The following is a 27270-nucleotide window of genomic DNA, read 5'->3' as shown; positions in this document are numbered from 1 at the left end:
TTCTCTGTTACCTCTTCTTTCGGTCACGTGACAGTTTTGCTGGTAAAACAGAACGCGAGAGATTTAGTTTCTCACCGACGAATTTTTCGTGCAGATGGCAGACACCAACACTGGGTGGATACTCTAGAGGACAAGAATTTTTTTACTGTTATTTTTACGATCGGTTTCGTTAGTTTGTAAATTAGTTTTTTCAGTGCGAGTTGGAATAGTGCTTTGGTTACAGTTGTGGATTTTGTGGAGTGTTACAATGTTGAAAAATACTGGGTAAATATGAGTTATTTAATGTGCGCAGGGTTTGTTGTGGGGAGTGACGTCAGGGGGGCCAATTTTCATTCAATTTATTTGTCTTGCACTTTGAGCCTGACTGAGATCAAAGGACAAAGTCAATTAAAGCAATATTGGAATGGAGAACATACATACAATTAGATACCATCGTGACTGTTTTTTATGTTCACTTGAATATTGTTTGACTTGACTACTGTTTTGTTTTTTTATCAATTGTACGGGTTTTCATCTGATTTGTTTCTAATTCGTGTACGATTTTTTTGAAATTGTTATCCTTTTTCACGTTTATTGACATTTATGTCATTAAGAGGGATAAAAGGGGATTCTAACCTCGCTTTGGTCCATTAACAAAATAGTTTATGTCCTGCAGCAATAAAAGCATCAGTTGACTCGGGTTAGAAAGTCAGATTCATTAATTGATGCTTTTGTCGGCTTATGACATAATCTATTATTTTTGTGGGTTGCAGGTGCAAATTATTTCCACATATTTACACAGAATTCGCCTTAGAGATATCGCACTGAACAAATTTTCAAGTGAATTGATTTGCTAAATCAATGATTTTATCAGGGATTCGTTTCAAATGACATTTGATTTTGGACATTTTATTTTGATAGAGGTACGGGTTCTACAATACGATATTTTTTTAATTTCTTGAAATTCGGAAACGTTATGCAGCCTCGATTTAAAGGAAGTGTGCAGCCTTAGGAATAGGACAACACATATAATATATTAACTTGGATGGTCTTCCAGTTAAATAACTTATTCTAGAAAATTATTTAAGTTAGTGATCCTGCAATTTCTGATGACATTCAACTTGATTTTGACTATAATTTCAATATTATATCGAGAGATAACTAGACGTTGTTCTAGCAGGAAAAAAAGTAATTTATAAAAAATTGTATTCTTGCTACGATAAGGCGCTACAATTAATTAAATATGTTACATTATCTAATACTGGAATGTGTATAATTACGCATTTTATCTCTTGAAACAATAGTATATTATGCCGCAGGGGAATAATAATGTTTTATGCCCCGAGATCGGGTGAACCCAGGTGAGAATCGCGTTCTTCACGTCCTAGGAACAAATTTTTTCTTTCCAGTCCGCAGTGAAGTCTCTTCTGACGCTTACGCTCGGATGGAAAATTATGTCCTAAACACAGGAAGTAAATAAAAGTCCCCTAAGGGTCCCTTATTTTATTTCTCGAGGTTAGAAATATACTATCATTGATGTATCACAAGTCGTACTGTGTTATCAGTTTCATTCCATTTATATCCAAATCATGTGTCCCGATTAAAAAATGTTTAAATTACAATTTCACCTCACTTTCGAACTTCAGGTGCACAGAGAGAAATTTTATGTCAAAATTAGATCTCCGGGGTCAAGCGAGGGACGAAGGTTGGTTTTATCACAAAAATTAGTCTCCCAAGTCTAATTGCTCCAACGAAAGTTGACCTAAAATTCGTCGATTGTCATTTCGTTCCACGTTTCGCTCTCTAGAGATTTAATTTTTATCGAAAATTTCTTTCAGTGGATTAACCTTTGATCTTGGACGACGTCCGTCAACAGCTCTGATTACTATGATATTTTGAAATGTTGGATGTTTCTTTCATGACAAGTGTAGAAAATTCAAAATTGTAAAAAAACTCCAGTAAAATTTGGAGCTAAAAATTTGAATTTGCAATTTATGATAGCTATCATTAGTCTATTTTTAAATCCGCCATTTCAGCTCGATTGGTTCAGTAGTTCCACAGATATGACAGTTTTTGTAAATTTCGGTATTCCTCAATATTTCCACAACTGCTGCAAGAATTTCAATTTTTTTTCAAAATACTTGTGTGTGGAGAGGAGGGGGGGTATGTTATGGTAGTTTTAGGGGTGCGGGGATTTTATAAGACCCTCCTTCCGCGGTAGATCCTTCTTTATCGCCTCGAGCTACTTCCAGTTCTCGGACGACATCGAGATCCATTTGAAGAAACTTGAGACAGTCCTCAGCTGTTTCAGGGTTCGCTGCGGTCTGGTGACAGTGAACACCAACGCTTAACACGCCCTCTGTGGCCCAAGCACCAACGATCGTGGTGTTCTTCTAGACCTCATCGCGTTCTTCGTACTTCAGAGTTACTTTGGCAATCGAAGGGTCAAGATCCTTTGGAGGGACAAAGAAGTTTCCATGCCGGCCTCCCGGGGCTGTCTACAACGGAGCTTAACTCAACGGAGACCCTGCACAACGGTCGGGGTCCTTCATGTGCAGCTTGTATTGCTGGAAAGGGTGACGCGTTACCAAGCCAAGAAAGACGTTCCGGTTAGAATAGGTACCGTAGAGATAGACCCCGCGAATTACCGCGGGGATACCGACATTCGCGCGATTGACACCGTCCAACGCATAACGACAGAGATCAAAAATCTCCAGAAACGAAGCTTTGCGACGAGTCAAACCGGTAGCAAAGTCTTTCCGTTTTTTCCCGATATTGTCGTGTAGTTGGACGTAAAGCGGCTCGTTTGCAAGCACTGGATGTCGTAGGTCCTGATAGGGCAGGGGAAGTTCCGATGTCATCTTCAAGACCTGGGTCTGCGACTGCAGCCACGCCAACGACATAGTCCAACGCTTCATTATGGACTGACGGATATCAGGGGGAATCTTTAATGCCCCCCGGCGGTACAAGCTCTTGTGTCATTGAGAGAGTCATTCGCCGCGTTTGATGGATTTAGCAGGAAGTGCATGTGACTGAAGTGCAGAAGTCTTTAGGCGACCATCGGAAATGACGGAGGCGATAAGTGAATGAATGATTGGTAATCCAGGAATCTGTTCTGGAAAACTCCGCTCTGCTGGGTAGTACAAGTGGGAATTAGATTAAATACTCATTTCTTCTTCTCTATTTCTTTTAATCTCGATACGCTGCCTTTCATCTGCTGGCGATCAGCTGACACCAAGGACCACCGCTTCGAGGTTCCACGAGGGAGCCATGCCCGTGTCAGTTGCTCGTAGCTCGAGGGAGCCATGGCGATCTGCACTAGCCGACAGTATGGATTTTTCCCAACTCCCATGGCAGCGAGTAATGGCCCAAGTGTTTGATAGAATACTCTTCGAGTAGATTGATGGGCCTCGCGAGGCTTCCGAAAACCATAACCTTGCAAGATTGTCTTCCAACTGATGTATCGCATGCAGACGTTGAAGGTATCCAGTGGACCGTTTCAGGATTGACTAAACAATCTTCGTGTCCAGGAGATCCTCGACAGAGAAAGTTTCCTGCACTTGATTCATTCGTTTGTTGGTAAAATCAATTATAACTAATGCTGGAACTTGCCCTCGCTGACCGCCATCTAGAGATAGTTTGACCTAAGAGCTTTTATGGAGGCGGAGAGAGAGGATTGTGGAAACCCCCATTCTACTTTTAACTGAACGCTTTCATGCTGGACTGAAAAAGCAGAAAAGTAGTTCCTGCGAAAAGAACAATTACTTGACGTTGCAAAATATTATATTGATGCATTCGCATCGAGAATTAGTCTTAGTGGTAATTCGATTGAAATTTGAAATCTTGTAAATCATTGACAATATTTCATCGTCAGCTGAATATCAAATACATATTTCTAATTTTCACGGATTTCCAATTAACCAAATTAAACAATCAACAGCCTACCGACTTCCATTGCTAATTAGCAAAATAATTCGCAGTTTGGATTTTTTTTTATCATTAAGATATTTAATTTGAGAGCGTCTTTACTCGAACTGTTTACACACTGACTTCACGAATAAAGCGTTCCACAAACGAGCTAGAGGCAATGGCAGATAGGAAATTAGGCTCGAGTACCGAGGAGGTACTGTCATACCTTCTGGCACCAGTCAATTAATTAAAAATTTATGAATACTATTGACAATTGAATACTTCCAAATTCAAATTTATTTCAAAGTTATGATCGCACCAATAGTTGATTATGATACACCTTAAACCGGTTTTTTCAGAAAACTTGCTGGCAAAACCTTATTCATTACTGGAGCATCTAGAGGAATTGGCAAGAGTATAGCTTTGAAAGCAGCTCAAGATGGAGCCAACATTGTCATATGTGCCAAGACTGCTGAACCCCATCCAAAATTGCCAGGCACTATTTACACAGCAGCGAAAGAAGGTGATAAATTGTTTCAATGATTTAGATCACCCGCTTAAAAATATAATTGAATGCGTGACAAAATATTTTCAGTGGAAGAAGCAGGAGGAAAGGCCCTGGCGTGCACAGTAGATGTGCGTGACGAAGCCCAAGTGAATTTAGCTGTGTCTCAAGCAGTTAAAAAATTCGGTGGAATCGACATAGTTGTTAATAATGCAAGTGCAATTTCCCTCACACCAACGCTCACAACGGAAATGAAAAAATATGATCTCATGAACCAAATCAACGCTAGGGGAACATTCCTTGTGTGAGTGACTCGCCAACAATCTACATCTGATATTATTCATTATTCCTCTATTTTCCAGATCAAAAGCATGTCTGCCCCATTTGTTGAAGAGTGAGAACCCACACATCATTAATCTCAGTCCACCCTTGAATTTAAATCCACAATGGTTTAAAAATCATCTCGCATATACGATGGCAAAATATGGAATGTCATTCTGCGTTTTGGGGATGGCCGAGGAATTTAAAGACGACGGAGTAGCTGTCAATGCTCTCTGGCCGAGGACAGCTATTCACACGGCTGCTATCGAGATGTTGAGTGGGGAGGACAGTAAGAATTACAGCAGAAAGCCGGAAATTCTAGCTGATGCAGCTTACGCTATTATCACTAAGGACAGCCGAAAATGCACTGGAAAGTTTTTGATTGATGACGAGGTACTGAAGGAGGAGGGGATCACCGATTTGACCCCCTATGCCTGCAATCCAGGTATTTTTTTTTCATTTATTTTCAAGGGCTTGTGAAGTCAATGAAAAATTTAGCAATTAATCTCTAAACTTCACAAGAACATATTTGATGATTTAATTGATATTACACTGCCATTTAAAATAATTCCAAGTATGTCCCCTTTGGGGAATCCCCTGTTTAGTAAAATGAAGTTCCTAAACTTTTTAAGAAACTTCCTGGACATAAGTGAAATTTTTATATCTTCTACACCACTCGGTCGTGCATTAAATTTTCAACCAGTGGCAGAGGTTCCACTCCTTACTCTTAATCAGAAACAAAACAATGCAGTTTTTGAAGGGCAGAGTTACACCAAACGGTTCTTCAGTACTAAGTGAACCCGCAAGGGCTCCAAATTTCACCCCCAGTTTCTGTTCTTCAACTGAAGATGAAAGAATTAAACCAGCTCTTCTCGATCAATTATTAAATTCTCGATGAATAGTAGTGGTTTAATTCTTTAATCTCGATTAGTAGTGTTTGGAATAAATTTTGAAAAAGTGCACAGCAGCCTTAAACGATTCCTCACCGTCAAGTGAACTTGGGGTTACTTGGGGGAGAGTCAAACGTCAGGACTATCAGTAGCGAGACAGTCATGTCTCATAACAGTTACTGGAGGAGGGGGTTCACCATCAGGAGAAGTGCTAGGGGGTTGGTACGATGAAACAGTCAAACCTGACCAAACCAATATTTCCCAAAAATCCCAAGAGAAGAGATTGGATCTCGCTCTCACGAAAATACAATTTCCATAAATTTCCACAACACGCGAATTCAACAATGACTGAGCACAAAATACAAAATTAGTATTATGTTATCTGGGGGCTTCGGAATAAAGATAGCAGTCTGGTGTAAAAATCCAGAAGACGCTCCCACGGATATCATCACCGAGAGCACATGTAGAGATAACTGAATCAAAGGGGAAGAAGCCCCAGGAATGTCCAATTCACTCGTCAGTATTTTCACAAAGAACTTGGCGGACGACTAGGAGTAGTCCTAGCCTCATCGCCGAAAGCTAAGGGAACAGGTAATGTGAAGGATTGCGAGTCTCTTACGAGGTTCCAGAACGAGAGAGAGCCGACAGTGAACCGCCCCAAGTGCCAACCAAAGCGGCACTGCCTGAATGAATGGGACAGGCGGGCTTTTAAAGCACTCATCCCCACTCTCGACTCATGATAGTGAGTCATGGAACGACCTGCGCCGGACGTGCTACTGCTGCCAGTAGTGTGGAGATCCCCGACATTAACTTATCCGGCGCGCGCTGGGTTCAAACTTCGCCGCCGGTCGGTCCGAATCATCCCTCCAGACCTTCAGCCGAGTGAATGCCCACCCCATCGAATATGGAGTACTCATACGCAGTATGAGACCTTTGCTAATGCTGACAAGTCTCCTGTGACTGGAAGTGTCTCCTACGTGCCTACCCTGTGCTGTCATGAGTACATTGGCCTCTTTCCCCTCAGCACTTCAGTTCCAGCTGTCACACCCTTGGACAGGTCGAGAAATTCCCGGGAACATACGATAGAAAGGCAAATTTCATTAATTAGAAAGCTTTTTTCCCATCATGGGCTATTCGTAATGGTTGATGTCTGGGATTTCTCAAAAATCGAGTTACAAACCATTGACCGTCGGGCACCTCTCCCGTCAATCGTTCGCTGATTGAAAATTAATTACTCCTATTCTAGTTAATCTTAAGGGGTGAAACCAAAAGAATGGGATGCAGGATTGACTGGTCTATCCACTTACATGAGTTTCCTCCCTGAATTCGTCTAACAAAATTATAATCACCGCGATGAAAGTCATAGAGCATCGACTTTCTCTCCTCAACGATTCACTCATTAAAAATTAATTGCTCCCACGTCAATATTAAGGAATAAAATTAAGCGAGCTCGATGAAGGAGTAAAAACTCTATCCTCTGACGCGAGGTTTGCCCCTTAATCTCTGTTAGAAAAATTAATTAATAAATACATGAATAAATTAATTAATACGACGATGAAAATTATTGAATTACTGGGATGCGTTCTTCTTTTATAGTAACAGGAAGAGGAGCAATTAATTTCTAATCGGCGAGCTAACGACTGGAGAGGAAACGGCGCAGGGGAACCCACTAATTGGTATCGCCGTGTTCATTTTTTTCTTACGGAGTGATTAAGGGATGAAACGAGTATTAATCGAGAGAAAATGTAATACTCCGTCGAACATCCTAGGTTCCATTTATTTTTATTAATTAGTAGACCAATAATGAATTTTCAATTCATGGGCAAATGATATGGGATTACTTTTCCACCCACCCCCCTCTCCCCGCGCTCAGACCGGAAGGATGGCGACCGCAGAGTTCCCTTTTTGCCATCGAAGGGAAGTCGCGAGTTGTATTTGAAGGGGGGAGGGGGAGAGGAATCCTTTTACGTTTGTCCTACCGTCGTACGGCTGGTGAATCTACCCTTCTGATTCATTCCACTCTTACCCTGAATGAATCGAAGGGGATGCGTCCGATTGAAAAGTTGCTCAGAACTTTTCAGTTCAAAATTTCATCTTCAAAATTAAGGTAAAAATTGGAAATTCGGTTTTGGGGTATCTTGGAGAATTATAGCCCACTTGAAGTACGTCAACTGTGTTGCCACTCTGTAAAGACGTGATACAATCCTGAAAAGTATTTTTTGTGATTTTACTTGAAATCAGAAAGCTACGGCGAGTGAGCCAGAAAATCAAAATCGAAATCCTGAAAACTTTCTTGTAATCAACATCCACGTAGCCCACGTCTAAAAACTCCCCATTTGCGACTTCCAGGTCATGACGATATGCAAGTGTGTAAACTTTTTTTGCTAGTTGTGAAAACTTTCTTGTACTAAGGGATTGCTCGTAGATTACGAATTTTGTTATGAATATAAGCTGCTGGCCTTCGAGGGGAACCCATTTGAACCTTTTTACAAACTGGCCATCGGCTCAAATTGTAAAAGCCAATTCGTCAAATGATAATTTTGTTGCTGCATAAATCACGATTTTATCCTCATTAAAACTCGATTGAACCTGGGTATATAGTAAAATAGGCAATTTTTTAAAGATGAAATGGCACGGTGCCCATTTATGTTAGAATTTTGTTTATATTAGGATATTTAATCTTATTTTACTTTTATGCTTCAGAACACAAAGACGAATTGATGTTGGACTTTTTCTTGGATATTGAGGACTCCGAAAAATATATAAAATTACAATCTGAGCAAAAACCAAGTGGTAATCGGAGTGTCGAAGTTCTCTTCAAGGCAATTGAGGCCAACATATCTCCAGAACTCGTGAAGAAAGTCGGTGCTATCTACCAGTTCAACATGACAGGTATAAAAATCATTAATTAATGTTTGACTCCATTCCGCTCATTAAATTTGCCGATGGACTGCGTAGTCATTCCATTTTGCTTCGCACATCAATAGCAAACATAGTTTTTCGTATTTTTCCTTGCGAAATCCTCCTAGTACTGCAGTTTTCATTAAAACATTTAAACCTCTTTTACAAAATGGGTCTTAGACTCCGCAGAATAATAGTTAGTTACCGTTTTGGATTATTCCAATTACATCGTAGAAGAATTTAATTTTTGTAGTTTAGTTTCATTTGTGTTTCCATACCGCACAAAAATAATTGTTTCTAGTAGATGAACGGTAAAATATCACATAGGAGGTGCCCAATGCCGGTAAAAATTGACAGAAAATCAGTTTACAATCTTCGTCTTTTTAAACTATTGAATACAAATATAAAAATATTTTTATGTTCCTCAAGATGGGATGGGATTGGAAATGGGATAATGGTTCATTAATCAAACGTGTGAATTCCATTTTATATCTTTTATTTTATACGCTGGAAAGGCACAACCGCTCTGTTTCGTTTCCTTAAACGAACTAACTAATAGACTAAAGGGATACAACACTCTGGACCTGATGTCTCTCATCAATAATGGTCCCACTCATGCACCTCTGTAGACATTCAGAAAACAGCATACACATCACCCCCAAACTTCCTAGAATTATTTCTCATAAAAATCATAAATTAATTTTCCACTCTCAAGTGGAAACACCAGAATAAAGTAAATACTTATCATACAAAGATCCATTCATCCCATTCGAAAATTAATTTTTGACAAACATTCGAAATGTAAACTCCAATACATTTGACTTCTTTCCCATGTCAGGTGAAAAAATATTCATGTTCAGTACTGGGTGGGTTCGAAAAATATATCATATCACCATAGCAAGAAATTTTCACAGAAATGATTTTCGAGATTTGGGAAAATGGCTACTACAGATTAAATCGAAAGATTATTACCAATAAAAATGTTACAAAAAAAGAATAATATGGAAAATAAAAATCACATGACTTCTGCCAATCCAAATCCATGATTTTCCAGGGTATCTAGTGACGGAGTATTAAGTTGAAATTTCGAATTAAAAATCAAAGAAAAAATGCAATCCATATAATGTTCGGTAGATAATTTTTATGCTGGTTATGTCACAGGGGCAGAGAAGGGCACGTGGTTCCTGGATCTGAAGAACGGTAATGGGGGATTTGGAAGAGGGACTCCAACCAATCCAGCTGATGCTACCCTCACTATGGAGTCGACAAATTTCTTTGATATGTTTACTGGTAAATTAAAACCAGCTACTGCATTTCTCATGGGAAAATTGAAAATTGATGGTAATCTGCAAACTGCAATGAAACTTGAGAAACTCATGACAAGTCTGAAAGCTAAACTGTAATTGAAAATATGATGACATGGTGCAATGCTTTTAAAAATGTTAAAATGGTTCCATTTTATTTTCTACAACTTATAACATATTGTCAAAGTTCTCCATAAAATTTTTATATTTGTAATTTTTTGTAGACTAAATTTGATCAATAAAATTCCGTTTTATATTATTACCTGTCTTAATAAATCAACCGCATTTGACGTTCACAATGATTTATTGAACTCTGCATAAAACCAGTTAAAATTGTTATATAAAAAAGTCAACGGTTAGAATAAGGCTTTCGTTTTTTGTTTTTTTTTTTAGAAAAAATATCGTCTCCTCTTCGCACATACGATTCATATAATTATAGCTGATGAGCTATCAGTGTTAAATATTGCGTAACATCATAAAATTTCTAGTACATGACTATTCAATGATTCAGTTAATAAAAATTCAGTATACCAGTTAGTTTAATAAAAATATATGAAAAATCATTTTTTTGGCGAATTCAGTAATTTCGTCCTTTCTTTCTCCTCCTCAACGAAAAATATTCTCGTTATAACAATATCGCCAGTGCTAAGTGTCTGACATGCTGCTTCAGAACGTTGAACTGCGGATTTTACTGGAGAAAATCCCTGACACATGCAGTTGGGGCTATTTATGTGGACGGAATCACTGAGTAATTTGTCAGTTGAACAACTAACGGCTGATAAAATGGCTTCTAGTTTGTCAATTCTTTCAAAACCATCCATCTGACCATCCTGGAGAACTTCATCGACCATTTTCATGGTCTCCGTCAATGATGGAGATTCCATTTTGGACGTTATGTCATTTTGAGAATTGTCAGAAGTACAACTATCTAAACTTGGATATTCTTCGTTTTTTTCCTCATCGTCAAAACAATCGTCATCATCATCATCAGAACTCTCATTTTTATCCTGACCTAAACTCTCCAGTTTTTCCAATTTCTTTGCAACTTTGTAACAACCTTTCAGTTTTTCTTTTTCATCCTCAGTCAGAGATAAATATCGCAGGAGGCGAATTTCACGATTACTCAATACAATATTTTTTCCAGTTGTTTCCTCCATTCTCCTGCGCAAATCCATTACTTCGGTTTCCATCTTCCGTTGTTTCTTGCGAGATTTTACTTCAGCTGTATTTATATGCATCTGCACTTGTTCTTCGCACAATTCTTTGAAAAGGCTTTGCGTCTCCGGTCGAATGAGTCTGGAAAAAAATAATTACAGTGAGTTTTTAAAAATTTCCAAGAAATCGGGCTATTTTGGGGGCGGTGAAGGGTTTTGTTGAAATTTGTAGTGGAACAGTGGATCTTCGATATTTTGAACCCCATTTAACTGTGGTTTTCTCGATATTCTACAATAATTTTATTATTTTGTCCATCAAAGGTCAATATTTTTGCAGAGTTGCGTTCAAATCTGGACGTTGAACCGTTAGAAACTGTATAAACATCCGACCAACAATGAGAAAGTTTACCACTTTGGTGGAGGAGGACTAAGCTATCGGTCTTATTTCCATGCCTAACGTTGCTTCTTCTAGTGTCATGAATGCAGTGAAAAATTATGAATGATGATCAATTATTTCTTGACTTTATCAACTCATTCTTCCACACCATGCTCAAGCCCACTAGAGAATTCCTAGCAATCAATATTTTAATGTCCATATTTATGTCCTCTGGTGTCACTATTCCCTGTTGCTAGCCATCCGAAACTCTTGATATGTGCACCGCTGTGCGATCTTCGTGATTTTTCGGTCGCAAAAATAATTTGTAATATTTTTTTCCAGTTATCAGACGAAGATTTAGCTCTACAACATTAACTGTTCGTACTCGCGTACAGCAACATGAAAAATTTGAACAAAACCGCTACATTGTAAATGCAGTCAAATGTTGATTGATCATTGGCTACCGGGGCTCGAGGAATCCAACCGTAATCAGCTGGTCCCGACTCCTTACATAACTCCAATCCGCTATCGAGTGATCCGTTAAAGTTTACAAAATAAAATGATGTATAGAAAAGTATATTTTACCTAAACATTGCATTGTATACTTGAGGCACGAGTCCAAGAACATCACTGGTGGCGTAAATCAGCATATCCCGTGACATTGGTCGACGCGACCAGTATTTTTGATCACGTCGATAAATATACTTTAATTGCTCCTTTAGTGGATTACATGGAGCTCCATACATCTCACAGAGTGTATTCAGATTAACACTTTTCACTTTGTAAACGGGCTTCCCTACATCTTGATACTGGATTACTGCATGTGCTGCCTGTAACCCATAATTGAAGACATTGAAATTGTATATAGAAAAAGTAATAAAATCTGCTGGGAAAAATGACAAGAATCAAAATAAATATATATTTAAAGTGTTGATTCTCGTTCCCAGAAGCAATAACGTTAATTAATTAATCATAGTAAATTTGAACCAGCTATCCCAATCATTCTGCACATTATTATTAAGTATACAATACAAAAAATGTTAACAAGCAGGCAACCGAATTTCTGGATGACATATACCAAGAAAATACTTGGAACTAGGGGGACGTTGCTTTGGATTGTTTGACATGAACAAATGGCGAATGCTGGGTTGGAAATCTCCACCAGGAAGTGGATCAACCTCGGAATTTTTTAAATAAAAGACACACTGAGGAAACTTCAATCGAGGAATTGCTGTAAAATCTTTATAGAATTGTTTAGCCAACTCGTTAGATTATTCTCTCAAATTGATTAATGCATAGCTTGGAAAAATGTGTTGGGCTCAACAGCCCAGCATCATTTTTGTATATATATTCTAATATGCAGATTAAAATGTACAAAGAAATAAAATTTTTAAAAATTATAATTCAGCGATTTTTAACAAGGAGGCAATGTATAATAATTAAACATTAAAAAAGAATATCATAACTTCCATACCTGAGTATCGAACACATTATTCAGAACGATTCCAAATTGATTGAATAGATTCACACTGTCATTCCTGCAGTCATGAATTACCTTGAAACAGATGTACAATTGTTATGATCATAAAAACTTGCACAATAAACACAGAAAAATGTAATGAAAAATACCTTTACAACATTTGGATTCTCCAAAAGTTGGCGTAAGCCCGTGATCAAATTCGGTGATGTAAACAAATCGAAAATATAAACGTGGCCCTGAGCAGTTCCAATCTGTACAAGCGTCAGTTGGCCTTTAGCACCGACATTGATACCTTCGCAATCGAAGGAAACAACAATTTTACCATCAGCTGTTCCTCGTTGAGGATTCATTATTTCATCAATTATATGCAGTGATTCTCTAACATTAACGATAACTCTAGTCTGCTGAAATATCTTCAATTTCCATGCATCACCAACTTGAGTCGCATGTAAATTTCTATCTCTTTCAGTATTATCAGCCAGAGTTTTCATGACCAATGTATTAATCCGCTGCTTCAAAGTTTGTTGTTGCAAACTAACGGGTGGTGAATGTGAATTCGATTCTATGGAAGATTGATAATCATCGTTGCCACTGTCACTACAAATTTGTTTTTCCACTGAATTGAAAATATATTGACCCTGTCCTCCGGATGTTACCGAAGGTGATAGAGTTCTGCTCTGCTGTAACTCATCGGTCTTATCACAACTCTCTTTCCTCTTTCCCTCATTCTTGGTTCCATTATCAGAAGTAAATTTTGGTTTCGTATGTATTGATACCATATTCTTCTGTACATTGAAGGCATCAGGAAACATCTTTAAAAAAGTCGTCAAATCCTGGGGAGTGCTGAATATCGTTGACCACATGTCTTGAGGAAATTTCGAGGAAACAGCACTCAACAATTGTTCAACAGTGTTCATTCTCTGTTTCTCGATACAATCAATAAAGAAGTCAAGTAACTTTCGGGTAACTTCTTGATCAACTGGTATTTCCGGTTCCAATTCCTTGAATGGCACAGCCTCCATTCCTTCGAAACGCTTGAGCTTGACATTTTCATCGACAACAATAAAATCATCGGAGTATTTCATCAAAAAATCACGAAACTCTCGATAATGCTGACCTGAAATATGTCTAACTTCCGGTGAGGCCTGTGAACGATGGCCCAGAAGACTTTTAATCGGCACTTCAGCCCCATCGCCGTACTGCACTAATTTATTCGTAAAATATTCAACAGCCTCTCGTGCATAATCCCTTTTGTTGTTCACTTTACTTCCCTCGTCTTGCTCAATAACTGGTTGAAAAGTGTTGACAGATACATAATCGCCATCAATAACAAATAATGTTGGATATTGAGCTAGGAATTTACGCAGGCCACTTTGTGATCCACCAGCAATTTGTCTCATTTCTTTTGTGAAACCTTTAGCTCCAAATTGACAACTTAAATCGTGAAGCGTACGTGGCCCACCTTTATCCATTAAACGTTCGAAAAAGAAGAGCAGTGTCAAGTTACGGACTAATTCATACTCCGAGCTGTCCATAGTTACTCCAGTGAATACTGAAAATTGAATGATATTTTATCAGTTATTTTTAGAATGTCCTTTTCTGGAATTTGTGTCACAGAGTATCAGCAAATATTCAAATTACACTCACTATTTCAAGGAAAAATACAGTACCTCTACGACTGTAGTCTACTACTACTACTCCTATTCACCTCCATACATAGAACACAATTGATTTACTTCATCGGTAGCATTATGGAAATGAGAGACTTCGTCACTTAAGTTTCTCTATTTCGATGCACGAGAATTGAATAAATGTTCGAGATAATTACACAGTACGGCTGGCTAGGTTAACTGATGTCTGGTAATTTTTTTTTACATCGAGAAATTCTTTGGACAGCACCACATTCCATGAATGCATCTACACTCTCCAACTAAAATTTGTAAAGAGAGTGAAGTTGGCAGTGGAAGACAGGTGCGGTCGTGTAGATAACTAGTTACAATTAGGGTCCCTAGATAGGGTGCTGTTGTTCCAATCTGGTTCTCGGGTTTTCCAGGTGGTGGGGCCGTTTCTCGTGGAGTGCTGAACTAAACCACTTTGCTCCGCAAGTGCCGGAATTTCCGGGAGGAAATTAATGGACACAAACCCCAGTTTTTAAATTAATCCAATTTTTTAGTTTATAATTCACTTTGTACTTAAAATTCTAGTTACAACGACTTCCGAACGATTCGTCTCAACGTACCGGGTGGATCTAGGGTTAGCCTTGTTCTAGAAATTAGTCTAAGTATCCAAGATGTAGGGTTCATCCCCCAGGAAGGAGTAGGGGACCAATGGTGGCCTTGAATTGGTAATAAGGTAGGTCTTACACCCCCGTGATAGCGCAAACTGACCCAACCCCCACTCTTCATGCTACCTGACTTGAACAAAGGGCTGCACATGTGGCTTTTAAAGAGGGAGAGAAAATAATTTAATTTCTCGTGAGGAAAATTGAACATTCGCTGAGAAATATTTTACGATCCGAACGGTTTACTGCAAAGCTCAAATTGCACTTGAAAATTCTATCAGAAGAAAATTTACAAAGAACTTTTACTTCGGATGGCCAGAAGTACGTTGAGAGGTCCTAAGATTTATTGCTCGTTACCTGTCCCCAAATTTCTCAAACTCGCCTTCTAAAATGTTTCGTAGTTGTCAAACCGTGGGAATATGTCTACTGGGCCGACGAAACCAATATTTAAATGCATCAAAAATAGATGACAATTATTAAATCGAAAGAGAGTATTATCTAGTGGCAAATTTGGCGGTCATAGGAACCCTCGTAGTTACTAGGAGTCTACGCGACCAAAGAGGATTGACTGAAGTAGAAGCTCAGTTCTGGGGGTTTGACTGACGTCAGCGGTATCGTAGCACCTCACCAACTGCCTGGAAATTTTAAGATATCTTAGTGCGGAAAATTCACAAGTGCGTGGAAAAATCCCCCAGAATTATTAATTTCGTTTAAATTTTTTTTTTGACAATGAACAGAAAACTAGAAAATTCAGGTAAATACATTTTTGAATTTGGAAAACAGTGACCCTGAAACCGATTTTGGGGAGGGAGGGGGGAGGGGAATAAGTCATTTTCTATAGTATTGGTATTTTCTATTTGTCTATTTCTGCTAATTTCATTTGTAGCTAAGGGACGCTGTGTGCTGCACCTGTCAACCCCCTGGGGAGCTTCCACCCTCTTTTTCTGTGGGACCATTGCTGAGTTCACGTAATTTCATGCGATTTCATAGAGGTTTTTCAGTGATTTCGCGATTTCAGACGATTTTAAGTGATATCAAATTCGTGATTAGACCTATTCCGTGGAAAAGATAGGAATTGATTAGGGGCACCCACAAAACTCATTTTATGACATACCACAAGTGAGTCATCGATTATAAGTGATTGCAATCGGGATCGATGAAATCCCTTGATTTAACCGATCGCCCTAGATTTTCCCTAATTTCATACGATTTCAGTTCTAAGTGACACATTGATTTTACAGCTGGATGACCCTCCGGGAGATTGAGTGATCACTCGAAAGTACTCGTGAAGAGACTCCGAGGAAAGCACGAAAAAAGATTGCGAAGTGTTCCGTCCTTTGATAGACAAAAAAGGGCGTGAAATTGAATTATTATTATTATTATTAGTATATTGGGGACTCGGATGAGTGGATGAAGAAAGAATATATGTTTGACATCTGTTTGGGAAATCCCCGGGGAATTTTCCCCACCACGACCTCCAATTTCCTCAAAATTATTTCCAAAGTCGTGAAATCCCATAGTTTACTTCCCGTTGATAATTATCCACAATAAAAAAATTCTTTTAATATCTTTACAACTTAATTCCTTACAAGCCATGTTCAATCTTGACGACTCATTCACAGGGTCACTTTTATGACACCATGGTTCCCTCTCCGGTACAAGTACCCATTCCCTAGCCTGAAGTCTATTTGCTCATAAGTTTCGATTTTGCGTTTACAAGTAAACGAAAATGCACTTTTCGATCTGAACGCAAACGTAGCAGCAGTGACAACTATATATATATATATATATATAGTTGTATAGTTGTTGTATATATGTATATATATAGGGATACTGGAAAAATTCACTCTCAAATTAACCAGAAACACCGGCTAGCTTTTTTAAGGCATCAAATTTTCTATAACGAGTCAAGAATTTTTTATAACAAGAAGCAAGTTACATTACAATTTATACATGAAATGACGTTGTCATTTATATGGATGCAGTAGAATCTAGAAATCTATAACATTTGTTCCATGCATGGTTGTCAATTGGAAAGTATCTGTTGCATATTCCAAAGAGTATTCGATGTATATTATTGCCTTTGATTTAATTTCACGTGTATATTGCCGGAGTGTATTTTGTTGTGCAAAAATAAGTCTCATCCGTTGTTGTTGTCAGGAGAAATCAGGAAATTAATTGATGAATTCAGGAGACGAAGAGTGGATCCAAGGCCTTGGAAACTTGCTCGAAAATGTCATCAATTGTACCTTCGGCGTTTATCTGCGTGAACATAAATTTATAATATATAAAACAGGTTCAGGAACCAAATTCATTATCATTTAATAAAAATAATATGTCATTCAATAACATGTTTTCTTCAATTTTGGAATAAGTATTCTTATTTTGGGAATGACATGTTTTTCATTCAAAAAGTCTCAATGAGTTTTCAGAGGTCGAGTGAACAGGCCAATAGCAAGAGTCGAACCAACGTTTGGAAAATTTTCTCTTTGATCGATTATTACCAATAAGCACTGAGCTATCTGATTGGCACCGAAGTAAAAAATAAGTTATGGTACAGAAAATGCTCACTAATCATATCTCGTGAGCTAAACGAACACGGAATCGCAAATTATGGAATTTAGAATGCACTGAGAATTTATTCTGGTTACGGTGAAACCAAATTCCAGAATAAAGGACGCCGGTACACAGTGAAAATATTAAATATGTTATCGTGGGAATATAGCAATCGAAAACTCGACCCGACATTCTCGAAATTTACTGTTACTTACATGACTGGGTACAGTAAACATTTATAGAATAAAAGTGAAATGTAACTCGACCAAAAAAAATTCGGTTAAGATACAATAAATTTTTAATTTTGTTTTGGAGTTTTTCTTGATTACTATATCCTCATATTTCACTTCTTCATAGTACACATTTTCTCCAGGTTTTCCATGTACTTTCTGAATGAAATTGAAGGCATTAGAGACTGAATAATTAACAGACTTACGCGAACAACTTTATCTATGTAGTGAGCGAGGATTTCTTCATTTTTTAAGTTGAATATTTCAATTCGTTTAGCAATTGTTGCCTCATTATCATCAGCTCGTCCTGATACTGCAGCTCGCCCTAGCAATCTTGTTCTCATGGTCTCGCTGGCAACGTCGAAGGCAATGATTATATCGACTGGACACACCTTGGAAAATAAATTATTTCATAAAACATTTTTCGAAAAAAAATTTTAAAATAGAAACGAAGTTTCATTCCATTCAAAAGGATTTTATAGCAAAAATTTATATTAAGTGTACGAAAAAATGCGAGAGGGCATACGTACATGGGAATGATATAAATGATATAAGAGGGGAAAACAATTTTTTCAAAAGAGAGGATTTACTGAATGGGATGTGGATTTTGCGGGATAGCATTTAGTTGGAGGGAAAAATGTTAAAAGTTATGTTTTATGGGACGTTTCAGATATTAGGAAATGGGTGGGTTGGTTGGTCAGGTAAGGGTAAGACAGGGGAGAATGTGAATTTGATATTGCTGTTGTAGAATAAACTAAATTTTTTCCCTAGGGAAAACGATTAAATAATTCATGTTGTAATCGGTGATTTTTAATTTGTCAAAGGTTCGGATGAAGATCCCACGCGCTTCTCTAAAGCTAGGGTAGGTCCAGAAGAAGCGCGAGAGGGTTTGTATCTGTTTGCAATCACATAAGGGAGAGGCAATAATATTTTTCCTGGCAAGAGTTTCATTTTGATTGAAGTTATTGGACCTCATTCTGCAAATTGATGTGATTTGGAGAAGGTCTATGTTTTTAGGGCTTCCTACCAGCCTTTGGATTTTCTGATTTTTTTAGGGTTCCAGCTGTGGAAGTTTTCACTTTGTTATTGATGGATTCGTGGAGAACGTGGCTAGCTGGGTTGGAAGGCTTGTGGCTGTAGCAGGCCCAGGAGCAGAAAAAATGTGAAAACCGTCAAAACGAGTTTTAAAAAATTCCTGGAGCCCTAGAAAAATTGGAAATCGTCTCACGAATCGAATGGCGTCAACCAAATTGCCCTAACTATATCATTTCCAAAGATATGGACGAAAAACTGTATGATCCCAAATCTGGGCCCTTTATGCTCTAGGAAGCCCAGGAGCCGAGAAAAACGCGAAAAACGAAAAATTCAATTTTAGAATATTCAGGAGCCCTAGAATAATCGCAAAGGGACTGCCCCGAATGGCATACCACGTTCTCCCTGGAAGCGTCAGCAATCTCCCGTATAATCTCTGTTGATAGCGTCCACTGACAGGGAATTCCCCAATTTTTGCGGAATATTTTACGATTCATTTTGATAACTCAAGAAGATTATAATATTGTAAATGATTATTTACATCTTTTTCAAATTGAATTCCTTGATCCTTCTCTCTAGGATATCCGTCGATGAGAAATCCGACTGTTCCTCCCTCTGCCCGCGCCTTATCCATTCGCTCTTTGATCAGAGAAAGCACAACATCCTGAAAAATATGGAAAATTCACAGAAAATATAATTAAAGTAAAATTGACCTTTTTGTTCTGCGAAATTTGTAGTGCAGAGAAGTCATTAATTGACTCATTACCGTAGGGACGAAGAGACCTTTGGACATGAGTTCTTGGAGGGAAGCACCTCTGGGGCTTCCACTCGCTACTTCCTCCCTCAGTAGATCACCGCTGCTCAGATGCAGAAGACCGTATTTGGCTATGATTTTATCACATTGAGTTCCTTTTCCACATCCCGGTCCACCGATCACCCAGATTGTCTTCATTTTCCTGCGGTTCCTGCGCACAGGGGAATTTTGGGTCCGTTAATCAGTGTCTTATCATATAATCCGTGTTCGGTTTGGAACATATCCCTCTGGACTGGCTCGCTACCCTCAGATGATAACTCAGTCATGTTCATTGTTACCTTAGGCGTCACCTGATGGACAAGTGTCGCGCCAACACTGGCTTTATTGACTCGCGGTGCTTTCGGACCCCCGAGAACATGACCTGACATTTTTTAGTCTATCAATCACTCTCGTTGGCATGTGGATTGTCTTAACGATCAGTTTGGTTACACGTCAAAATCCCCGAAAGCGATAATACCCGCGACTAAATTGTCGTTAGACAAAATGCCTTAATTCAACATTTCCTGAGTAAACAAGCCCTTCCCTTGCTGCCAAAATCCCTTCTCCTTGTTAGTCTGCTAATGGGCAGTCTAACAAGGCTAATGCTGGCCGACTGTCGGCCAGCATTGGCCAAATGTCGGCCCACTGTCGGCCATTTATCATCTCCTGCCAAGGTACCACCCCATCACACTTGTATCGAAATATACTATTTTGTCACTGCTGCTACGTTCAGCCCGTGTCGAAACGCATCTTTTCGTTTACTTGTAGACGAAAAGTTAAAACTTGTAAACAAAAAAACTTTTCAGTTAATAGTAAACGGAAAATGGCATAGTTCACCACTCGCTGAACGTAACATCATAGTGCAATAACAAAAAGTATAGTTCGAATACACGTGCGACGGGGTGTTTTAACTCGTGTGATTGGCAACCCTCGGCTTCGCCTCGGGCCGCCAACTTCACACGCGCTCCCACATCGTCGCACTACTACCAAAATATACTATTTTATAATTTTTCTAATTTTCCATTTTTAGAAATGAACTGAAGTGGCTGCATTCGGTGCCCTACTACCAAGGGAATTGATAGAAATACTCGTTAAAATGACTTCTCACACGTAAAGTGAAGTTCGTATCACTCATGTCCTCCGGGATTGGGATCTTAAACAATTACTCGTGTGAATGCTGTTATTCGGAAGGATATACCGATCACATCGTGTGATAATGTCCACGATTTGAAGACCAGCGAAAAGAATGATATTAAAAATTACTAATTGAAAAAAACGTATTGAATTTAGATAATCAATGAATCATATTTACAAGTAATTATTGTACACTATCTCGTAGAATGTTAAACATTCTACATGACCTTAGCTCCTCCGTCATTGATTCCATCGATAAATTTAATCGATCAATCAAAGATTGTGACCTAAAAATCGAAGGAATCAAAACAGTCCAGACATTAATTCTCTATTTTCAACTTATAGTTACTACACTTTAAAAATAAGTTTCAAATGCTCAATAAAACAACAAAATATCACTTATGTCAGTTCGCGTCGGTCGCGCTTTCTTTTTACTTCTTAATGAACCACCAGTTATGTAATAACACAAAATCAGTTGATTCTTACATTCCTACTCCAATCTGTACCAATAGAATCCAGCAAAGTACAAACACGAGCAATTTCACATTCTCGTTCATGTATTAATTTCAAATCTACTAAACTAAAATTATTCCCACAGGAAATAAAAAAATAGTTAACATTCAAACATGCTGTTTTCCCGACATTTTGAAATTATTGATTTTGAAAGTGTGCCAGTAGTGAGCCGACATCTGCGCAGACTCACTGCATCATAATAATATGCGCGTGGGAGCAGTGGTGAGACTTGGACACGTAGTCTGTAATCAGTTTGGGATTTAATACGAATACTATGCCCTAATCCATCTCATATAAAATCTGACACGACTTTTTTTAGTGTCTCACCCCTGTCAACTGTGTCATCTCTGTGACATTCACCTGATCACACGAAGATTGACCTACGACTCCCAGTGTCTCTATCACTAGTGATCCAAACGTGAAGGACTTGACACGCAATCGCCCTAACAATAATCATAATGAAAAATTCTGTAAAACGATTAAAGAATATTTCGTCTTAAATAAAATTGCACAGAGAGAAAAATATAATTTTGCCAATTAAATATTCTTCTGTAAGTAAGAATTTACAACTGATTATCGCAGGGAAATTTCGGACATTTATTTGTCCAACAGAAATGTAATCGACAAAGTTAGATTTTTCTGTCAGTGTGGTATGTTAAATTATTCCCTAAATTACCTCAATTTTTTCCTACTTCCTGTGGCAGTGAGGATATGACTGACAGCGACTAGTAATATCACGAGGAAAGTGCGGGGATTGTACACTTGCTGCTGCTATTGCACGGTAACTAGCCAGAAACTAGTCACGCGCAGTGGCGGATGTCACTATAATTATAGCTCGAGTATTAGTGTTCTGAAAGATATTCTATACCTCAACTTAGCTTAGTAAGGAACAATTATTTTCGATTAATGTCGCTGGGGTGTCCCCACATATGTGGCTGAGCGTATGTATATAAATAAATTGTTGATGACGTGTGGTTTAAAATATGCACCCTTTCTCAAATGAAGTGAAATTGAGTACAATCTCTAAATAATGAATCTTAATGACGATTGAGATGGTTTACCCTGGAAGAACTTTTTAATTTTTCCAAAAAAAAGTATTGTTTTATCGATAGAGATTTGCTAAATAATATCAAACCATTTGGCTGATCATGTCTTCTGGAACTGTCCTCACTATGAGCAGTACAGAGATCCCATGATCAATGATTTTTATAAGACGTGAATAAGAAATGTTTATTAATTATAGACAATTTTCTAAAGAAATGTAATATAAATGTATAACTCTGTAAATAGTAATAGTAACTCTGTAAATGTACCTCTGTAAATAGATGTTTGTAGCTTTATGGATCTATAGGTTTCAGCAAGCTTAAATAAAATAAAAACAAAATTTTAAAAAAATATTTGGCTATGAATTTTTCATTGGCTATTATTTATTATCGCACGCAGAAGGTAGATTTTTCTCCTGTGATGTCTCCAGAGGAACTAACCCTTAGTGACCACAGCTTTCACACTCTGGATCCATTCAACAGAAGACTTATTCTCTCATTTCTTTCTGTTCCTTCTCTGTTTCGGTTTATGAAAACTATTCTAAACATTCCAGCACTTTTCCGAGAAAAACTAGACAATACTGACATGGACTAAACAGAGCTTTACAAGTAAACGAAAAGACACTTTTCGACACCGGCTGAACGTACCAGCAGTGATAAAAAATATACTCACCTAGACAGAAGTTTTTAAAAGATTTGTATCAACTTTTCATTTACCGTCAAATAAACAGTGATAGACCTTCGAATTTTATAGTGCTGTTTAGTAAATTTTACGAATCCAGATATAATTAATTACAAAATTTATTACAAAATTGATGGTACTGATAGGAATTTTCATGTGTCAGTAAAAGATATTTCATTGCACCTCGATTCTAGTGCCCGGCACAGTAATTTTTCCCAGACTTTTCTCTCGGAGTAAAATAAAGTTTAATCACCATTCATTAATTGTTACCAAGTTAAAGAATTTGTTGAATTTTTGGGGATTTCCCCAAATACAAAATTCACTCTTTCTCCTCTGAAAAATATGTTCCAGAAATTTATAGTGGTAGGGCCTCCAATGTATGAAAAAAGGGGAAAAGTTTTTATTACCCGCCTTGCTTAGCAACATTTGGCGACCGGAAGTGGCCATGGGGGTATAACATAAAAACCTTTCCGGGGGTGGAAATGTTCTGATCCATGAGGCCCAGAATCCTATCTTTAAGTTTAGTCTATCGTTAGAATCTCTAGAGGAACGTACCTCCTGACATACGTAGAGTCAAAAATATATCAATAATAATTTAATATATAAATATTATTATATATATAATAATAATTATATATATGAAATATTAAATATAAAGTGTTCAAAAGAAACAACAGTGTTCCTTATTTCAATCCCATAATCCAATAGAATTAATGAAATATTTTCCCCGCATTGTTATCCATCTTCTTCACATTTGCGCGAAAGCTCCCGCTGTTATCCGCTTCTGAAATTCAGATATTGTCCATTAGGACCGCCGCTACACTTCATACGGTCATCATTTTCCCCTAGACAGGATGTGATATAGTACCCCACACCTCTCGTGTCCTCCCAAGATGTCAAAATTAATCAATCAAACCATCGGGAAGCACAACAACCCACATTTCTGATTGAATTCTTACCAAGCATTTTGATTACAGTGAAATTACAACTAGTTGCATAAGAATTGAATTTTCCCCTAAATGGGACAGATGACTTAAAATGCCACTGAGTCATCTCAACAGCGAATCATCTCATGAAGACAAAGCAACATTGATTGCCAGATTCATGTGGCTTCTCGTAACTACGTTACGTCAATGATAACAGGGGAGACGCCGAATTAATAAAAAAACCTTTTCTCCCTATTCGTTCCGTGGGAATAACTATCTTTACGCCATGCTAGCAATGCAAGCTTCTATCAATGTTCACTTTTGCAGAATTTAATCTCCGTTTTGCTTCGGCAGATTACGGAACAGGCACATGATTTTCCAAGAATTTTTCTCTTCGTGCAGGAATTAATAATTTATAACATTGTTATAAAAATCTACTATTAAACACTTAAACATAATATCTAAAAAACTTTTAACCCAACGTCTTCTAGTAACTCGAACAAATGTGTAGTCACCGAGTAGTAAAAATATGCGCATCTGCGGTAGAAACGCCGAAAACTAATTAAAGATTTAAATATAATGAAATGTATATATAGTTAATGAATTAGGAATTTAGCAGTTAAAGCATGAAAAAAACGGGTTCGTGGAACAAAAGAATATTTTAAGAACTACTTGTTCCGTCAGATATATGAAATACATTGAACGCTATTTACATAATTTATCATTTTTGGACGAGTTAACATTTGTGGGATTCACAAAAATTATGAATATTAATTAAGCACTCGTGATGATTTTTCCTCCTTAAGAACTTTATCCTATCGAAATATGTGGACAATTTATTTTTAGTACTACTACTTATGACCTAGTCATCAAAGTCCATAATTCAGTGTAAAATTTTTTGCCTCCGGACTTCTCTCATAAATATTCTACGATAGTACAGTACTTCGTGAAATTATCAGAATGAATCTTAATGTCAATGGTATAATTAAAGAAATTAAATGAAATGAATGTTCGTACTTAAATTTGGGACTGATCAATCTCACGAAAACTAAAATCGTTTGAACTTGATTATTGAAAACTGGGCATAACCGAAATTTCGTGACGAAATTCACTAAATTATAGTTTGAACTATAGTTTAGATAACTTTAGTTTGGAGATTTCTATTACGCTGAGGTTTCACTTACCAAATAAAAATGATTCCAGTGTTGACCTGATTTGTCTGTCGATGTTATATTCGAAGGACTTTTCAGGTGAGAAAATCCCGAGTGTCTGAATGATTTCACCTTTAAATTTTATCGTTGGAGTTTATCGTGATCAGACATTAGAAATTTTCTTAGATAACAATAAAAATAAAATGTGATAAAATGTGTTTGTTAACACGTGGTCTCGAGTAATGAGAAATTTATTGTTCCCTCACTCTTACCTTATCTTTTACTTTTACATATTAGACCGCAAGTTTTAGTCTTTGTGATTCAAAGAGAATATTTGAAACAATTAATGCGAATTTTTAAAGTGTAAAAACACTTTTAATTGATTACTTTACCCCACTACTTTACCCCACTCAGATTTTTATATGACAGGGGACATCTAATACTAATTTTATTTGATTGAGTTTCTTCGAATTATAAGCTTCAATTTTTACAAGCAATATGGTACTTAAAAGAACGTACAGGTTATCTGCTATTTGCGAATATAATCCAGAAGGGTTGGACCCACCCCCAGATGTTCATGAAGTTCTTTTTCTTCAATATTTTTCTTTCAATAGTTTTTATTAATTAATAGTTTGAATTGTTTAAATACACACACTTATACCATAGGGCATTTGGTGTTGCAGAAACCCTGTTGGCTCGTGGGGGTAATTCTACCCCCGAAAATGCATATTTCTCCCTTTTGAAATACCTGAGCATCAGAAATTCTCACTTTCTTGCAGAAGTTTCGACAACTCCAATTTTCAGGACAAAAAATCGGTCAATTTCCAACTCGCGATTGTTATAACACTCAGGAGACCACTTTCGAAATCTAGTTCATTGATTTCTCTTGGAAGCTAAATCGAAAGTTGACTTTATCCAACTTGCACCGAAAATTTTGAATTATCGAATTTTGGAGAACGCATTGGATCTCCGGGTTTTCCACGACTGACTTTTAATCAGTACCAATACGAGCTTTGTATGTCTTGCATTAGGCGTTGGCTTTATGAAGTGGGGGTTGGTGATTTGGAGGTTTGTCATGAAAATTGGACGTGGAACGATTGTTCATGTGATCGAATTTTCGTTGCTGAAACTCCTGAGGGTTTTGAACTCTTTGATCCCAGGAGTTCAGCTCGATGTTGATATTGTGCATCAGCAATTTTAACGTAGCATATATGATGTCTCTATGAGATATCATGGGGATATCATGACCTCATAAAAACCTCATGATATCCCCATGGAGATATCATGACACCCCCATGAGGACATGAGGATATCGTGTCATGACTCCGACACTTTTCATTTTCGAGATCATTACAACAACTTTTCTATATCGGTAACTTCATAAAAAGTCGGATGCATTTGTTTTGATAATCATAAATTCCTAACTTCCATTAAACTTTTTAAAAATTTGTGTTCGCAAATTTAACTTTAATTTTCTAGTAATACATTTGGTTGGATAATGGTCGAACATAAAACTTTAATTCGGATATCTTTGAATATGTCGGTTGACAATATTCCAACAAATGGTGGAGACCTTATTTTATAAATATTAACTAAACATCCTAACATAGTAGGTATACAACAATTTGCCAGCTCATTAACGAAAAATATTTCCCAGTTGCAGAGTGACGAATGAAGATGGAATTGAATAAGTAAACTGTTGAGGGGAAGGAGGTGTCTCATGGGTATAAAACATGCCAGGATCATCTGACGCTCGTCAATAAGAAATTGTCTGTTCGATCCACAGCTTCGTTACTATTGAAACATTCATTAACTGCCTCACGAAAGCCAAAGAAAAGCGACGTTCTCCTCGTGCATCTAATAGTCATGTGAGTGTCTTCCACGTAAAATGAATCAATTATTGACTTGCTGCTAATCCCCATTCGTCACATGAATTATCGATCACTACTTTTGTTTCAGGCATTGCAAAATTCCCTCAGGTATTCTAACAATTTTATTAATTGGATGCTTTGCACTTTTATTTATTGGAACAACTGAGGCGCAGTTGACCTTCTCAACTGGCTGGGGAAAGAGAAATAAAAATTTTCTGACTGAAAACGAGAGTAACACC

At 37.5% G+C, this 27270-nt stretch overlaps 3 protein-coding genes and 1 long non-coding RNA gene across 5 annotated transcripts; 2 read left to right on the top strand and 2 right to left on the bottom strand.

Moving 5' to 3' along the window:
- The first annotated feature begins 90 nt into the window (after nucleotides 1-90).
- LOC135164801 (hydroxysteroid dehydrogenase-like protein 2) lies at nucleotides 91-10068 on the top strand. Its single transcript, XM_064125473.1, has 6 exons — nucleotides 91-264; nucleotides 4248-4411; nucleotides 4484-4697; nucleotides 4756-5159; nucleotides 8308-8496; nucleotides 9667-10068. The coding sequence occupies exons 1-6, from the start codon at nucleotides 248-250 to the stop codon at nucleotides 9906-9908; spliced, it is 1230 nt and encodes a 409-aa protein (XP_063981543.1). The 5' UTR covers nucleotides 91-247; the 3' UTR covers nucleotides 9909-10068.
- Nucleotides 10069-10101: 33 nt separating this feature from the next.
- On the bottom strand, nucleotides 10102-14894 carry LOC135164799 (egalitarian protein homolog). 2 transcript variants are annotated; one of them, XM_064125472.1, is made up of 5 exons: nucleotides 14467-14894; nucleotides 12969-14371; nucleotides 12814-12894; nucleotides 11925-12169; nucleotides 10102-11105 (listed from the first exon to the last, which is right to left on the bottom strand). In XM_064125472.1, exons 2-5 carry the CDS (start codon nucleotides 14352-14354, stop codon nucleotides 10370-10372), a joined length of 2448 nt encoding a protein of 815 aa, XP_063981542.1. In that variant the 5' UTR covers nucleotides 14355-14371; nucleotides 14467-14894; the 3' UTR covers nucleotides 10102-10369. The 2 variants fall into 2 exon arrangements, with proteins under 2 accessions (XP_063981542.1, XP_063981541.1); XM_064125471.1 differs by having other exon boundaries at nucleotides 14490-14894.
- A 146-nt stretch (nucleotides 14895-15040) lies between these two features.
- LOC135164803 (uncharacterized) lies at nucleotides 15041-17963 on the top strand. Its single transcript, XR_010299392.1, has 2 exons — nucleotides 15041-15171; nucleotides 16342-17963. It is a non-coding gene; the product is annotated as an uncharacterized LOC135164803 (long non-coding RNA).
- LOC135164802 (adenylate kinase isoenzyme 1-like) lies at nucleotides 16994-21490 on the bottom strand. The gene is made up of 5 exons (XM_064125474.1): nucleotides 21332-21490; nucleotides 19685-19883; nucleotides 19460-19582; nucleotides 18093-18278; nucleotides 16994-17362 (listed from the first exon to the last, which is right to left on the bottom strand). The coding sequence occupies exons 1-5, from the start codon at nucleotides 21400-21402 to the stop codon at nucleotides 17288-17290; spliced, it is 654 nt and encodes a 217-aa protein (XP_063981544.1). The 5' UTR covers nucleotides 21403-21490; the 3' UTR covers nucleotides 16994-17287.
- Between the last annotated feature and the right edge of the window lie 5780 nt (nucleotides 21491-27270).

The sequence above is a fragment of the Diachasmimorpha longicaudata genome, chromosome 7 (genome assembly GCF_034640455.1).
Source record: "Diachasmimorpha longicaudata isolate KC_UGA_2023 chromosome 7, iyDiaLong2, whole genome shotgun sequence".
Taxonomy (NCBI): Eukaryota; Metazoa; Arthropoda; class Insecta; order Hymenoptera; family Braconidae; genus Diachasmimorpha; species Diachasmimorpha longicaudata.
This window is presented reverse-complemented; position numbering and strand designations above follow the sequence as displayed.